The sequence below is a fragment of the Hemitrygon akajei genome, chromosome 12 (assembly GCF_048418815.1).
Source record: "Hemitrygon akajei chromosome 12, sHemAka1.3, whole genome shotgun sequence".
Lineage (NCBI taxonomy): Eukaryota > Metazoa > Chordata > Chondrichthyes > Myliobatiformes > Dasyatidae > Hemitrygon > Hemitrygon akajei.
Window position 1 is genome coordinate 78,959,146 of NC_133135.1, and position 12,598 is coordinate 78,971,743.

Genomic DNA, 12,598 nt, shown 5'->3' on the forward strand with positions numbered 1-12,598 from the left:
CCCAAATGTCCACCTAGAGGTCCCTTGTGAGCCAAGTCCAAAATTTCGTCCCGATAGACCTTCGGAACCACCATCTGGTGTACCACTGCCCAGTCCTCATTGACTGGCACCATGGTCGGCCTCCACTTCTTCAGTAACACTCCCTCCTTCAAATAGTATCCCTCTGGTTCTTTATCAATCTCTACTTCAGAAAGAGCTGATTCTTTCAACACCACAAACTCCTCATCCCGACTCTGTTCTTTTATAAAGTCCCTCCTTGCTAATGATAGATCTACCTCCTCTCTTTTACTCTCCTTAGATCCATTATCCTTTTCCTTCACATCCGGTAACCCCTTTTTATACAATGTCAGCAAAAATGTCTCTGCTAAATCAACACTGGACTCATTTAAACTGTCTCCTTTCTCAGCCGCCTTTCTAAACATGCTGCGAGTGATTGCGCATGCGGGATAAATCTTGGAATCTATAGGCGGGTCCTCAGCACTCACAGGCTTACTTGTCAGCTTCACTGCTGAATACACGTCACCACCTGCCAAATCGTTACCAAGTAGGACGTCCACGCCGTCCATCGGTAGTTTCGACTGCACCCCTATTTCGACTGGTCCAGATACCAGATCACATTTCAGAAACATCCTGTGCAAAGGTACGGCCTCGGTCCCTTTCCCGATACCTCTTAACACAACCTCCCCAGTCTCAGTCTCCGGACCAAAATCCAGCACCTTCTTTAGAATCAATGACTGATCAGCCCCAGTATCCCTCCAGATCCGCACTGGAACTGGGGTTTCACCCTCCTTCACAGACACTGTCCCTTCCGAGATAAACTTCTCACGCCCCTCTTGTGCTCTATCTACCTTTGCCTTCCTCATCGATCTGCTGACCGACTCAATGCAACCAGTAGGGATTTCTGTTTTCCCTTTTCCAGTCTCCTTCTTTGGAGCAAAGCATATATGACCAGCTAAATGACCAGCTTTCCCACAATTATAACATGTAAAGCTAGGAACCTTCCTGCCAGCCTGTTTTTCCTCCTCCTTACCTTCCCCACTAGCTCCCAGCTTATTCTCTGCCTTAGATGGTGGACTTTCTCTATCATCCCTACTGCCTTTCTGGTAGCTCTTATTTGAGGAAAACTTTGACTTGTGGGTTAAGGCGTACTCGTCTGCTAACTTGGCAGTCGCAGACAGAGTCTCCGTCTCCTTCTTATCCAAGTACGTCTTCATACTCTCAGGGATACAACCTTTGAACTGCTCTATCAGTATTAACTGTAACAGTTTATCATAATCTCCAACAACCCCTTTTGAGGCTCACCAATGCTCACAATACATTTGCATCTCATGGGCAAACTCTAAATATGTGTGGTTCCATAGCTTTCTCCAGTTCTGGAACTTCAGCCGGTATGCCTCTGGCATGAACTCGTAACTCCTCAATACAGCCCTTTTTACTTCCTTATAATCCCTAGACTCATCCATGGACAATGCCAAATACGCTTGCTGAGCCTTCCCCCTAAGTACGCTCTGCAACAGAACAGCCCATTTCCCCTTAGGCCAGTTCTGATTCACAGCCACTTTCTCAAAATGGAGGAAGAACTTATCGACATCCATCTCCTCGAATGGAGGTACCAACTGGATCTCCCGACCAATCTTGAACCCCTCATTTGGGTCTGCTGCCCGGTCTCTTCCCTGCTGTACCCTTAATTTCTCTATTTCCAGCTCATGCTGCCTCTCTTTCTCCCTTTCCTCCCTCTGCTTATCAGCTTCTTCCTTCTGCCTTGCAGCCTCTTCCTTCTCCCTTTCAGCCTCCTCTCTCTTCCTTTCAGCCTCCATCTCCTTTATCCGGAGCTCATGCTCCCTTTTCTCCTTCTCCTCAGCCAATCTTAATTTTTCTATCTGTAGCTGAACCTCTCCCTCGGCTGGTTTCCTCTCAGGGAACAGGTCCAATACATCCGGCGTGAACACACCCTCGGTAACATAATGCATAGCTATTGCTCTCTGTATATCCAACTTTCTCATCAACGATTTCACCGCCGAGAGATTTAATCGTTTCGCAACACTCACCAATTCCACCTTCCTGGCATCCTCCAATTCCCCCGAAGTCGGATCTTTTAAAAATTTGTCTATTTCCATCTCTGCTGGTGTGCCATCTGGTTATCCACACAACCAGATCAGATAAGGGACTTTTATCCCGATTCACTGCCCCTCCCCCCCCCCACAATTTTGTACTCAAATCCCAGACGAGCCCCCAATTTGTTATATACCCCGTAACTGGGTGTCTAACCAGCAGAGAAAGAAGAATCCATTGGAGTCTGCTGGTACTGTATTCAAAGGTGTTTATTAGTAAAATAGGCAAAACAATACCAATAATGAAAATATATATATAACACAAGTTAGCAATAATAAACCTAAAAGTGTAGGAATAATAATAAGCAATAATAAACAAGCTCTATCGATGTTTAGGGGTAAATGAATTGTCATAGAAAAGTATAAAGTTCAGTTCAGTTCATTCGTGCTGAGGTAGTTATGGTTGTTGTGTTGTAATCGTTGGAGAGAGAGAGAGAGAGCGAGCGAGATGTAACAGCAACTGTTGCGGCAGGCAAACCTTTTACTCCTTTCTTGATCTGTCGTGTCGTTGTGGCCATTCAATTATGACCCCTCTGTCATTCAGCTAGACCGTTCTTCTGTGGTGGACTCGTCACTCTGGCATGAGTGGACACACACACAAGCCCCCACCGGCCCTGCTGTAACACTGTGAGTTTAACTGACCGATCTCCTGGTTCGGTCTCCGATGCCCCCACCTCCCTTGTGGGTTCACAACCCTCAGTCAGGGTCCTCTGGTGTGTCTGAAGGGTGTCTCTCCAGACCTGTCTTTTTATCTCCACTAACGGGTGTCAGCTATCAATCAATTTTGAATGACTGGGTCCATCAAACCAGCCCACTCCTGCAGTCCACTGAGAAATGTTAATGAGCAAAAATAGTAGAAGATAAATAACCCTTGCAGAAGTCATAATACAGTAAATCAACAGTCTCTCTCCCCTCTCTTATCTGTAGCAGATGTTCTTGCATGTTTTCCATCTCTCTCTCTCATGAGCAGCATAGCAACAGTAATGGTTCGTAGTTCTGGGGGGGGAGAATGGGTAACTCTGCACCCCATTGTCCATCAGATCTATTCATCACTCATAACACCCCCATCCTTCTGGGAATTTTCACCAAGGTGAAATTTAACTAATACAGCATATTACAGAATTACAGAGTTTTTGTTTTGTATTACCCATAACCGAAGGTGTGCCTCGCCCCCCCCCACCCCCCGGTCTTGGAAGAAGTGTTTCCTGCCGCTCTGGTCTATTTGAATTTCATTCATTCTGCCGGAGAAGTCCAGGCCGTGGGCTGTTGTCCTGCTCAAGAGCTGGTGACTCCGTACCTCTGACTAACCGATGATTAAGTTGGGGTCCGAGGCAGACCAGTCTTAACCTGGTCAGATTCCCGATTCCCCAGACGATGATCTCCACACCTGCCGAGGTTGACCTAATGACCTAAACACAAAGTACACTGCAGGTGCTGTGGTCAAATCAACACGTACAAACAAGCTGGATGAACTCAGCAGGTCGGGCAGCATCCGTTGAAATGAGCAGTCAATGTCCTAATGGTCAAAATCTGGCTATTAGAGGGAATCAGACATTTAAAAGACATTTGGATAGGTCATGGGTAGGAAAGGATCAGCGGGATGTGGGGTCAGATGCAGGTTAAGTGGGACTAGTTCAGATCAGCCGTTCGGAGAGTTCAGGTCGTGAGCTGTTGTCCCACCAGGAGCGGAGACTCGGCAACCTGCTACCGTCTCCTATTGACAAGTGATTCAAGTCAAGGTCCGAGGCAGACCGGCCCTAATCAGGTCAGACTCCCGATGTCCAGAGGAGACCACATTGGACCAAAACCCCCACACCCGCCCGGGGCTGACCCATCCAAATCTTGGCTATCAGATAGGATCAGCCATGTGGACAGGAAAGACTCGGAGAGATGTGGGCTAAATACAGATCAAGGAAACTAGCTCAGGATGTCAAGAAGGCATCACGGTTGGCCCGAGCAACTTCGGCAGAAGGGACTGTTAGGACGTTATTTGATTCTAGGATCAGACACAGATCAGACTGGCTACCGAATGGGGCTGAACCAGTCCAGACCGTGTCCACCTACTGGGACCGGACAAACTCTGGTCATTCGGTCAGTGTTGGGATTGGACTTGCACTCTTCGCAGCAAGCAATCCAACTACAGAAACTGGCCTGAGATTAAAGCTTTGCAAGAGAATGAGGAAGTGAAACTGGACAGTGAAAACAAGAAGGAGAAAGTGATATCTGCCACAAAACTCCTGAAAGTAGTAAATCAAAAAACCATTGGATAGTTTTATTACTGTCACGTGTACCAAGACAGCGATAAACCGCTGTGAGCGACGCCGACAGACCACGACATCCAGTTAGTAATAGGAGAACAATATCGTGATAGTTACAGAGAGACTGCAGGTCGACAAATAAAGTACAAAGGAAGGGCCGCCACGAGGCAGATTAGGCCATCGAGTTCTTTCAGTATTTTTCAAGAATCTGATAAGAATGAAATAGAAGCTGCCCTTGAGTTTGATGGCAGGTGATCTCAAGGTTGTGTACCTTCTGCCTGACGGGAGAGGGGACAAGAGAGAATGGCCGGGATCCTCAGTCATGTCAGCCGCTTTCCTGAGGGAGTGGGTGGTGTAGTCTGAGTCAGTGGAGGGGCGGCTGGTATGTGTGATAGACTGGACCGCGTTCACACACTCTGATTTCTTGTGGATAATTATCTAACACCACAGGAAAAAATCCGCATCTTTTAGGTCATTCTACTACTTGTGAAGAATGGAGCTAAATCTTCCCTGCAGCAAGTGTATTATGTTAAGATTTCATTTGTGAATACCTGTAGTTTCAACATTTGAAGCTTCAGGATTATGTATTTTATAAGCAATCGAACCTGATGGCATGAACATCAATTTCTTCAATTTCCGGTAATGGCACCATCTCCTCCCCCCCCCCCCCCCCACCATTCCTCATCCCCTTTTCCCTCTCTCACCTTATCTCCCTGCCTGCCCATCTCTCCTCCCCCCTTTCTTTCCATGGCCTTCTGTCCTGTCCTATCAGACTCCCACTTCTCCCGCCCTGTATCTCTTTCATCAATCAACTTCCCAGCTCTTTACTTCACCCCACCCCTTCCCAGTGTCACCTATCACCTCGTGTTTCTCCCTCCTCTCCCCCACCTTTTAACTCTACCCCTCATCTTTTTTTCTCCAGACTGTCGCTGCTGCCTGGCCTGCTGAGTTCCTCCAGCATTTTGTGTATGTTGCATGGATTTCCAGCATCAGCAAATTTTCTCTTATTTGAATTTGTTACCCATTATTCTTTTGGATTCAACTTCCACATAAGTATCTCTCTTTTACTGACTTAATCACTTTGTTGGATGGTGAATACATGTATTGATCATATCTTCAACTTAAAAATAACCGTTAGTGACTTTAATTATCCTTGGTATCCTATCATCAGTAAAACAAATGAAAGATGATATACAATGTGATATCTATATGACAATGAGTGCAGATAAGGGCTTTTGTTTAGAACCGTTGGTGTTACAAAATTCACACTCACAGCCTTGGGTACATCAGTTAGCAACTGTTTAAAAAATCTGTTAATCCTCAAAATTGATGGACCCTGGACTGTCGACTCAGGTCACGAGTGCTGTTTCCCTTTAAGAGAAAGGAAATGCAGGAAACGTACTGGGCTGCAAGTAAGATTGGCACACAGAGGATTAAGACCCACATCCCCTTGCATTTTGCTGATGAATGTACGTGCTCTGGAAATTAAAACTGAAGACTTCAGAGCACGATTGCAGGAACTGAGTGGCATCAGGGACTGCTGTGTACTTTGCCTCATGGAAACATGGCTTACTCCTACTGTTTCAGACGCAGTGCTGCAGCCCGAGGGCTTCACCATTCACTGCACTCACAGATTGGAGAGACTCTTAAAGGTAGAGAGGGTGGATTGTGCTTCATGTTTAACTCATTGTGGTGTACAGACCCAGTGCTATCTCAGTCCTGCTTACCAGACCTGGAACCTCTAGCAGCCAAGTGTCATTCATTTTATCTGCCGAGTGAGTTTTCTGCTGTCATCCTGGTAGCAGTGTATATTCCACCCTGGCCAACATCAGGCCTGCAGTGGATGAGCTGAGCACCATGATCAGCAGCCATGAAACAGTGTACCCTGATGCCTTCCCTGTCGCTGCAGAGGACTTCAACCAGGTCGACTTGAAGAAGTCTCTGAATAACTACCACCAACATATCACCTGTGGAACCAGAGGAGCCAACACACTTGAATACTGTTTTATCACAATCAGGAGCAGTTACCGTGCTATCACATGCCTGTACATTGGCAAGTCCGATTATCTGGCTGTACTTCTACTCTTGGCTTCCAGGCTGACGCTAAAGACCACAGCACTAGTGATGAAGGGAAGCAAAGTAGCGATTGCAGGGCTGCTTCGACTCAGAGGACCAGACAATATTCAGTGATTCATCTTGGATTCTGAGTGATTACGCCACAGTTATCACCAACTTCATCAGAACCTGTGGGGATGTGTGTGTGCCTCCGAGAACATACCGGACATACCCAAACCAAAAGCCATGGATTCAGGACACGCACAAAGACAGGCGTGTAGAAAGAGCCTTAAGGATCATTGGGGACCTGAGTCACCCAACCAGCTACTACCATCCAGAAAATGGTACCACAGCAACTGTATTTCTGTTATATTGACTATCCTGTTGTACATAATATTTATCATAAATTACTATAAATCGCACATTGCTCATTTAGACAGAGACGCAATGTAAAGATTTTTACTACATGTATATGAAAGGTGTAAGTAATAAAGTCAATTAAATTCAATTCAGTAAAAAAAAACAGCAGATTTGCAGTTGCTGAGGTCTAGACCTGTGGTGATCAAGACCAGTGATCTAGAACTCTACAAGAGGTCCAGGTACACCATATGAAGGCTATTTTAAGAGAGGTAAAACAATTCCCATTGAAGTTAGAGACTGAATTGGATGCATGCCAGCTCTGGCAGCGTTTGCAGACCATTACTTACGACAAGGCAAAACCCAACAGCATGAAATTCTGTGATGCTTCACTTCCAGATGAGCTCAATGCCTTTTGTGCATGCTTTGAAGGAGAGAATAAAACTAAACTGTGCAAATCCCTGCAGCATCTGGCCACGCTGAGACCTCTGTCTCAGAGGCTAACGTCAGGACATCTTTCAAGCAGGTGAAAACTTGTAGGCACTCAAAATCTGTGCCAGCCTACTGGCAGAAAAGTTGAAGGGCATCTTCTGCCTCTCACTGCTGCAGTTGGAGGTTCCCACCACCTGTTTCAAAAGGGCAACAATCATACCAGTGCCCAAGGAGAGCAGGGTGAGCTGCCCCAATGACAATTGCCCAGCAGCACTCACATCTATGGTGATCAGGTGCTTTGAAATGTTGGTCATGGCTAGAATCAACTCCTGCCTAAGCAAGGACCTGGACCCACTGCAATTTGCCCATCACCGCGGTAGACCTACAGTGGATGCATTCTCACTGGCGCTTCACTCAGCCTTGCATCATCTGGACCGTAGCAATACCTATGTCAGGCTGCTATTTATTGATTACAGCTCAGCATTCAACACCATTATGCCCTCAGTACTAGTCAACACGCTTCAAAACCTGGACCTCTGTACCTCCCTCTGGAACTGGATCCTTGACTTCTTCACCAGGAGACCACAGTTAGTGCAGATCAGAAGAAGCGTCCCCTCCTTGCTGGCCATCAACACCAGCACACCTCAAAAGATGGCAGCTTAACCCACAGCTCGACATAGATCAGCTGGTTGAATGATGTTGCAACAACAGCCTCACACTCAACATCGGTAAGACCAAGGAAATGTTTGTGGACTATAGGAAGGAGCCGTCAAGGGAACACACACCGGTCCTCATTGAGGGATCAGCAATGGAAAGGGTGAGCAGTTTCAAGTTCCTGGGTGCCAACATTTCTGAAGGTCTATCCTGAGCCTAATCTATTGATGCAAATACAAAGACGGCATGAAAATTAGGAGTTTGAGGAGATTTGCTGTGTCACCAAAGACTCCAGAAAAGTTTCTACATGTGTACAATGGAGATAAATGGTTGTATCACCATCTGGTATCCAGGGACCACTGCACATAATCAAAAAAAAAACTGCAGAAGGTTGCAAACACAGGCAGCTCCATCACGGGCCCTAGCCTCCACAACAGTGAGGACATAGAGGCCACCATGTGGGCATAGTGGTTAGCATGATGCATTTACAGCTTGGGGCGTGGGAGCTTGGAGTTCAATCCCAGCATCCTCTGTAAGGAGACTGTATGTCCTCTGCATGGAATGCATGTGTTTCCCCCCAGTGCTCCAGTGGCCTCCCACCATCCAAAGACATACCGGGTCAGTTAATTGGTCATTTGCAAATTGTCCTGTGATTGGGTTAGGGTTAAATCGGGGCGGCGTTGCTCAAAGGACCAGAAGGGCCAACTCCACACTGTATCGCTAAATAAATAAAATCTTCAAAAGGCGATGCCTCAAAAAGGCAGCATCCATCGTTATGGATTCACATCACCCAGGACATGCCCTCTTCTCATTGCTACCATCAGGGAGAAGGTACAAGAGCCTGAAGACACATACTCAATGCTTTAGGAACAGTTTCTTCCCCTCCACCATCAGATTTCTGAACCAACCTTTGAACACTTTCTCACTATTTTTGCTCTCTTTTCTGCCTAACTTATTTAATTTATATATATATCTTATTGTAATGTATAGGGTTTTTATTATGTATTGCTCTGTACTGCTGCTGGAAAACAACAAATTTCACAACATATGCCAACAATATTAAACCTGATTCTGATTATGATTCAGGTGCATCCAGTTGTATATCAGTGTCATTGCTGTTTTTTGCTTCTGACCAACACACAGTGATGTCCATTTCCAGGATTATAGTGTGTCACTTGAAAAAAATATGAACAGACATTTCCCAATGTGAGGAACACTTGTGCATCCAATGAAATTTCCAGCTATGAAGCACATGGGATAACTTCACTCTCCTTACACCTTTCCCTCCGGAACATAGTTTGGAGCTTGGATCGGGTTGGCTTGGGGTTGTCTGTTGTTGAACACTCCAGGATAGCTTGATCATTGGAATACAACAGCTGGGAGGTCTGTAAGGTGATAGCATCTTCAACCTGGCTCCTTCACCATGGTTCACACTAACCTGCAATCTCGACTTTACTCTGATTTCAAGCCTGACTGCTTCACCCTTTCCTACCCACTGCCGGACTGCACAAAAACACTAGGAGATAGATTAAGCTACCTGGCCCCTCAAGCCTGTCAGCCCCATCAATCAATATGATCACGGCTGATCTCAGCTGAACTCCTCTGGGCCAGTTCCCTCTTGTTTCACTTCCTCAGCTCTTCACAAACCGACTCCAATATGTGCTGCCAGTCCTGTCTTTATTGCACCCTTCAAACACTGGACACCCCGTCCTTCTTGTCACCAAAATATTTGCCAGTTCTAAAATCCTCACTGCACTTGACATTCATCCAAATATCTGTCAGATTCATTGATTCCCTCCAACAGTTTACCAGCCAGCATGGGGATGGGTCAGTTAGATGGCATTCCTCCTGTGCCAAATGTATCTTCAGCCACATGTGATTGAGAGAGTGCATTAGTTACAGGCTGTGATGATTAACATCATGACCTTCCTACTCTGTGGACATCACGGCTGGTGGCACAGTGACTCAATGTAAGTTAATACTTGGCAGCAGAGCAGGGTAATTATAAGCTCACTCTGCCTATCTGTCAGGAAGTGCCTCTGATGGTAACACGTTTAAGAATTTGTGCTCCCTCCAACTATATATAAAATAAATGGGAGAAAATTACATATTGATAGACCATCAAGCTAAGTGTACTTCAATGTTTTACACTGAACGTGTTGAACTATTTAATATTGTGGGATTCCAGCAATTATTAACAGTGGACTCAGAAGTTTTTTTTTGTCAGTTACAATCTCTCAGAGATAAATAAGATGAAATAATTGCAATAGATTCGGCATAATTTTCACTTCCAGGGAAAACTGCAAGGAATTAAGAAGCTTCACACAAGCAAGAATTTTCATTGCAATCTGAGGTATAAACTAATCTGAAGATTCTACCATACTATTTATGCAAATTCCAAAAGAAAAGTCTGCATCAGTTGCGTTAACCATGTTTTATTTACTTGCCATTATTAAGAATGAATACACAAAGCTAAACTTTGTTACATCAACTTCAATTCCCACCAGAGAGCCATTTTTTCCCTATAATTATAAATAAATAAGTTTGATTATACGAAAGAACTAAAATATTGCTGAAATTTCACCCAGTAAGAAGAGCAATTGGGAGATTTTTTTAAATAACGGCTTAGATTCTTATTTTAAATTTAAAAACACAGTGATTGACAGAACTGGGAGCCTACTCTCACACACCTATTAAATTTCATACCTAGTGTTGCCTAACACCAAAACTATTCTAAAGTGTCTAGTAAAGCAAGTAAAGTCAATTTTCTTGATTAAGTGGAGGTTGAATCCTAAATTTATTTGCCCAGACCACAATGGAGACTTTCTGCCAGTAAACCAGATTGCTGTGCTCAGCTGAATTCTAAATGTCCATCTTCATCAGAGGAAAATGATGCCACCCATGCAGAGGTTTGCTTTTACTGAAGAAGTTTAACATTATAGCTTTGATGCCTTCACTTTGGAATATGTTTTGTTTCACTGAATGAACAGCTGTTGCTTAGAATATTATTGTGTTTCCAGTTTATGACCCCAATGATACTCGAGCACCAATAAATTAAACACTGGAAGAACTCAGCTCGTCAAACAGCATCTATGGGGTGGGGGGGGGGGGGAGTGGACAGTTAGTGTTCCAGTAAATAACTGGAGGAATGGGATTGCTCCAGGTTGGCATAGAGACAAGCCCTTTGGCCCATCGATTCTTTACTGACCATCAGTCATCCACTGTCACTAATCCTATGTTAATCTCAATCTTCAAGGGAACTTGGATCTAAAGTCTGATTTAACATTATGGAAATAGAATCTCACAGTTAAGATTGCGCATGTATTGTCAATGAATAGAACAAAGAAAAATAAAGATGACTGGATTTTATTGTCATATGAAGGGCTATTGCAGTGCATTGTTTAAAACAGCATGTTAAACAGGCATTTAGAATAAGAACAGAAAAACAAATTTAAATGCTTTTTTTTTCTGGTATGGGGAAAGACCAGGGTTAGAGGCTTAGTAAACATGATCTGCTGGATCTCGCAGTCAGAGCAAAGGTTGGGTCACAACTTCCAGAGCTGTCATCCTGTCATGATGAAGGGTCTCGGCCCGAAACGTCGACAGCGCTTCTCCCTATAGATGCTGCCTGGCCTGCTGTGTTCCACCAGCATTTTGTGTGTGTTGTTATCCTGGATGGCTTTGTGTTTCTGAAGGATATGCTTCTTGTCCAATGATTTTAAAAACAGGTGATAATTAGACACATTTCTGACAGACACTCTGATTGGGAACAGCTAATGCCATTGTGCAGACTTAACCGAGATTTTGCTCCATATGGTGAGGTGGGGTGTGGTTAGTGTTGTTACGCAGAATGTGTACCATGTTGTAACAGGAACACCCCACATTTTATCCATTATTATTACTTAACAACCATAGACAATACTCAACAAAAATTTAAACCTAAAAGAGCCCAACATTTCCATTAGCTTGGTGTAACGACCCTAAAAAGAGTTCATGCTGTGCTGTGTAATATTTATTTATTGAGATGCAGCACAGATTAGGCTTCAACCAGCATCACCCAGCAATCCCCCATTTAATCCTAACCGAATCACAGGACAATTTACCTGCCAGCCAGTACGTCTTTGGAAACCGGAGCAGCTGGAGGAAAGCCACACGGTCGCGAGGAGGACATACAAACTCCTTACGGGCAGCGGTGGGAATTGAACCCAGGTAGCTGGCACTGTGAAGCATTGTGCTAACCACTACACTGCCATGCTGCCCCAAATATAGTGTGGCTGTGCTCTAAAGTATAGCTGTAAATATCTGGGGAACATGATAAATATGGTTTCCAGATCTATTCTTACTTTGTAAAATGAAGTCAAGCTACTGGCTGTTTCCTTTGTTAGGTGAAGATGGCCAAGCGAGTCGCTATCATTGGGGCTGGAGCCAGTGGGCTAGCATGTATAAAATGCTGTTTGGATGAAGGCTTGGAGCCTGTATGCTTTGAAAAAAGCAACGACATTGGAGGGCTCTGGAACTTTCAGGTATGTTTGGGTGTTTTATTAGTTTTTTGGTGTTTCCATGCCGTCCCTTGCCAATAAAAAGAGAAAATACTCAACAGATCAGACAGCATATGTGAAAAGAAAAACAGATAATGTTTCAGGCCTGGGAGACCTAATCAGATATGGTAACAGCATGAACCCCTAGACTTGGGGTCACCAACCTTTATTGCACCGCGGACCAGTTAATATT

General features: G+C 44.7%; 1 protein-coding gene across 1 annotated transcript in view; it reads left to right on the forward strand.

Moving 5' to 3' along the window:
* The window catches only part of LOC140737249 (flavin-containing monooxygenase 5-like), a 54,195-nt gene that overhangs the window by 7,763 nt on the left and 33,834 nt on the right, over positions 1-12,598 (forward strand). Inside the window, exon 2 of the mRNA XM_073063579.1 lies at positions 12,253-12,390. Within this exon, the coding sequence (XP_072919680.1) occupies positions 12,259-12,390 (132 nt within the window). The 5' untranslated portion in view covers positions 12,253-12,258. The remainder of the gene's footprint in view (positions 1-12,252; positions 12,391-12,598) is intronic.